The 4,350-nt window shown below is 38.9% G+C and overlaps 1 protein-coding gene across 1 annotated transcript; it reads left to right on the top strand.

Annotated features, from left to right (window-relative positions):
- Nucleotides 1-1,424: 1,424 nt before the first annotated feature.
- RPL10L (ribosomal protein L10 like) lies at nucleotides 1,425-2,069 on the top strand. The gene has a single exon (XM_052647008.1). The coding sequence runs from the start codon at nucleotides 1,425-1,427 to the stop codon at nucleotides 2,067-2,069; it is 645 nt and encodes a 214-aa protein (XP_052502968.1).
- Nucleotides 2,070-4,350: the final 2,281 nt, after the last annotated feature.

The raw sequence follows: 4,350 nt of genomic DNA, 5'->3' as shown, positions 1-4,350 counted from the left end.
AAGGTCTGAAGAATTTATGCTTTTGAACTATGGTCTTGGGGAAGACTCTTGAGAGTCCCTTGGACTGCAAGGAGATCCAACCAGTCCATTCTAAAGGAGATCGGTCCTGGGAGTTCTTTGGAAGGACTGATGCTAAAGCTGAAACTCCTATACTTTGGCCACCTAATGCAAAGTGCTGACTCATTGGAAAAGACCCTGATGCTGGAAAGATTGAAGGCAGGAGAAGAAGGGGATGACAGAGGGTAAGATGGTTGGATGGCATCAGAGACTCAATGGACATGAGTTTGAGTAAACTCCAGGACTTGGTGATGGACAGGGAGGCCTGTTGTGCTGCAGTCCACAGGATCACGATGAGTCAGACACGACTGAGCAACTGAACTCAACTGATTGACTAATTGTAAATTTCTCCCCTTCATTTCCCTCTTTCCTACACTCTGATCATAATATTTTTATAAAATCAAATAATAGATGAAAACAAACTGTGAAGCTCATTCTCAGTAAGGTGTAAAACATTAATAAAGCATAAATAGTTACTCTTCTTTTTTTTTTTTTCTGTGGCCTTGCCTCCTGGCTTGTGGAATCAGCTCCCTAACCAGCGACAGAACACAGACCGGACAGTGAAAGTGCCAAGTCCTGACAACTGGACCACGGAGGAATTCCCAACAGTTACTTTTTATATAGTTCCCAGAAGCAGCAACATTTGAAAATGCAAACAGCCTTAAAGTTAAAAAGTTTAGTTGGTATTCCAATACTATGGATGACATTTTGACAATAAAATCATTTCACGTGGCCAAATAAATAAAACCAAACTCATGTTTCTAAAGCAATTATCAAGCAACATGCACAACAGATAAATTCTATCTCTTTCTCCCCTCTACTTTCATCTCTTCCTGAGCCTCACCAGGGAGCTCATACCAAGAAACCACTTTATCCATGAAGGTGAGCACATACTCAGACAAATAGCAATTGATCTACAATCGGCAATAGGAGATGTGAGCTCTGGCCTTATTTGAACAAACCAGACACAAAGTGTGTTTACTAGATAGAGAGCCCTTCCTCATTCAAATTCTGGGAAAGTACATCTTTTATACCTATGACAAACCTTACGGCAAACATTCTAGGCTCAAGATAAACAGGAGGAAGGAAACAGCCTTACAGGGCCGCTGCTGGAAAATCCACTGCTTCACCAGGATGCCCGCATGCCAATATATTCAGTAGCCTCTCTGTCCTGCTCATTTTTCAAATCCCCCATACGCATGCGTAGAGTATACCTGCATCTATGGTGGGGATGTTGTGAAAGAGAGTCTTCAAGTCCTCTATGGTTCCCGCACCTAAAGATGGGCAATATACAAATAGCGCATGCGCAGGCGTGAGCGCGAGCGCCTCCTTCACTACTACGCACTGCTGAGATTCTTCTTGTTGTCATGGGCCGCCGCCCTGCCCGTTGTTACCGGTACTGCAAGAATAAGCCTTACCCAAAGTCTCGCTTCTGCCGAGGTGTCCCCGATGCCAAGATCCGCATCTTTGACCTGGGTCGGAAGAAGGCCAAAGTGGATGAGTTCCCACTCTGTGGCCACATGGTGTCTGATGAATACGAGCAGCTCTCTTCTGAAGCCCTAGAGGCCGCCCGAATTTGTGCCAACAAGTACATGGTGAAAAGTTGTGGCAAAGATGGCTTTCACATCCGAGTGCGACTCCATCCATTCCATGTCATCCGCATCAACAAGATGTTGTCCTGTGCTGGGGCTGACAGGCTTCAGACAGGTATGCGAGGTGCCTTTGGAAAGCCCCAGGGTACGGTGGCCCGAGTCCACATTGGTCAAGTCATCATGTCTATCCGCACCAAGCTTCAGAACAAGGAACATGTGATTGAAGCTTTACGCAGGGCCAAGTTCAAGTTCCCTGGGCGCCAGAAGATTCATATCTCCAAGAAGTGGGGCTTTACCAAGTTTAATGCTGATGAATTTGAAGACAAAGTGGCTAAGAAGCGCCTCATTCCCGATGGTTGTGGAGTCAAATATGTCCCCAACCGTGGACCTTTGGACAAGTGGCGAGCTCTGCACTCCTGAGGTCTTTGACAACACTGCCAAATTTGGCCATGCTGGTCTAAATTTTGCTCACCAATAAATTGTATTTACTGGCAAAAAAGTAATTGTTAATTTTTTAATATTTTAAATGTTTAAAAATATCCAATTTTTAAAATTAGACTACTAGAGAAATAATTTTTCTATTAAAATTATCAGAAAGAATTTTAATAACAAATGATAATTTACTTTCAAGTGAACGATTTGTATGCCATTCATAGGGAAAGCTATTGCAGTTCTAATTCACGCTGTTAACCTAGGGAGCCAAGGGAAATATGTAAGAAGTTTTGTTTTTAGAGAAGTCATAAATTACACAGTTATTACCTTGAATAAAAAAGTAGAGAAGAATCTGAGGTTTACAGAAAAGAATTACTGTTATAGAAAATAATAGGAATGAAAATCATGGTAGACATTAGTCGTGTTTCAACTATGATCTCTTTGAAACTAAAAAGTCTATTCTTAAACTTGTTGCTTAGGTTTTCCTTATACATTTCTGCGCATTGTCTTTTAGAACTACCTATCAACTCCAACTATCAGCCTTCGGACAATTGGGGATCACTGCAAAAGATTTCCCCAGACAAGCCTTTCATTATCTCACACTCAAGAGAGGACAATCCAATCTTTTCTTCATCACAGAAAGGTCATAGGATGACATCCAAGTTCATATTGCTTGACCTGAGTCCCAGTAGAATGAACAGAAAAGAAAATGACACTAAATCAGGTATCTGTGCAGATTTAAAAGATCCCAGAGATTATTTGCAAGCTGTCGGTGCTTGCCCTACATTAGAGTTATGTTGTGCATACAAGTGGGGTTTTTAGTTGCTGTTATGTTTTATTTTAGAAAGTACTTAAGCTAAAGTTTCTGGGTCTCTACTAAATTTTAAAATTCTGGTTCTTAATGTTATTTAGTTTTCTAAATTTCAATCCTGCAAACAGTGCCCTCAGTTTTCTATAACTACTCATTTTCAAAGTCATTGTATTTAAGGAAGAAAAGGAATACTAAATAAGCAGTATCGAAAGACATCCTTTTAAAATTATTTTCATTTAGTTAAAATTCCTATGTCAATCTTAAAGTTTGTGTCTGCCTTGATACGTCTTTTCTGCTCTTACTATATTACCTACTTGTGTATTTTTAAGGTAAGTTGCTGTTTTAAGCTATAGCTATTATTATACCTAAACAAGAAGGATGGCAGTGGTTTAGTTGCTTCAGTCCTGTCTGACTCTTTGTGACCCCGTGGACTGTAGCCCACTGGACTCCTCTGTCTGTGGGATTTTCCAAGGAAGAATACTGGAGTGGGTTGCCATTTCCTTTTCCAGGGGATCTTCTCGACCCAGGAATCAAACCTGCCCCTCCTGCATCTCCTGTATTGGCAGGCAGGTTCTTTACTGCTGAGCCACCAGGGAAGCTTAAACAAAAAGAATAGCAGGTACTAAATTACATGAATATATAGAAAGGACCTTTCAGCTTAAGTAGCACTTGACATGTTTTACTTGATATTAATACTTTAAATCTCCTGAAATTTTCTAGGAGATTAAGTACTGTGCAACTTGCAATGAAAGAGCCGGATCTTCTGACTCCTGTCCAGTCCTGTTAATTTTTTACCACATAATCTTTAAAAAAAAAAAAAAAATCCCTCAACTTCAGAAAAATCACAGTGCCAAAGAAAGCACTTCCTTGGTCACATGTTAATACAAATATGATGCAGCTTTGAAAATATTCTCTATCTTCATTATTTATCGTTATCTTTGGTCTCAAACTTTCTAAACATTTTAACCTTCATATGTGGAGCTCTATACTCACTAAATACAGGATGCATAAGCCCATGAATGTCTTTGCTCTAAGAGGTTGGTAACTATGATTGTTATTGTGTATAGATAGGTGAATGAAAGGTGAATTAAAGATGAAAAATTAGTACATTAAACATCTAGTAGGAAGGTGTCATCAAGATTTATTAATTAACTTTTCCCTTCAGTTTCCTATTACAAGCTATTATATATAAATTTTATTTCCTTTAACTTTGATAGAACATTTTCACTTGTTTTTCTTAACAAACAGCATGCTAACTTATGTTCTGCAAGCCATAATTTTGTTTTATCAGCATTTTCCTATTTTCTAGTTATTAAAAATTGATAAGACACTTGAACTGAAATTTAATTTTATATTGTAGAGCTCTTCATTATTTTTCAATTTCTATTCAAAATGGAAAATTTAATTTTGGAACATATGCATTCAGAATTTCATCCACTACTGCAATGAAACAGAACT

The sequence above is a fragment of the Budorcas taxicolor genome, chromosome 10, assembly GCF_023091745.1.
Source record: "Budorcas taxicolor isolate Tak-1 chromosome 10, Takin1.1, whole genome shotgun sequence".
Classification (NCBI taxonomy): Eukaryota; Metazoa; Chordata; class Mammalia; order Artiodactyla; family Bovidae; genus Budorcas; species Budorcas taxicolor.
The sequence above is the reverse complement of the archived record's forward strand: the minus strand, read 5'-3'. Positions and strand labels throughout refer to the sequence as shown.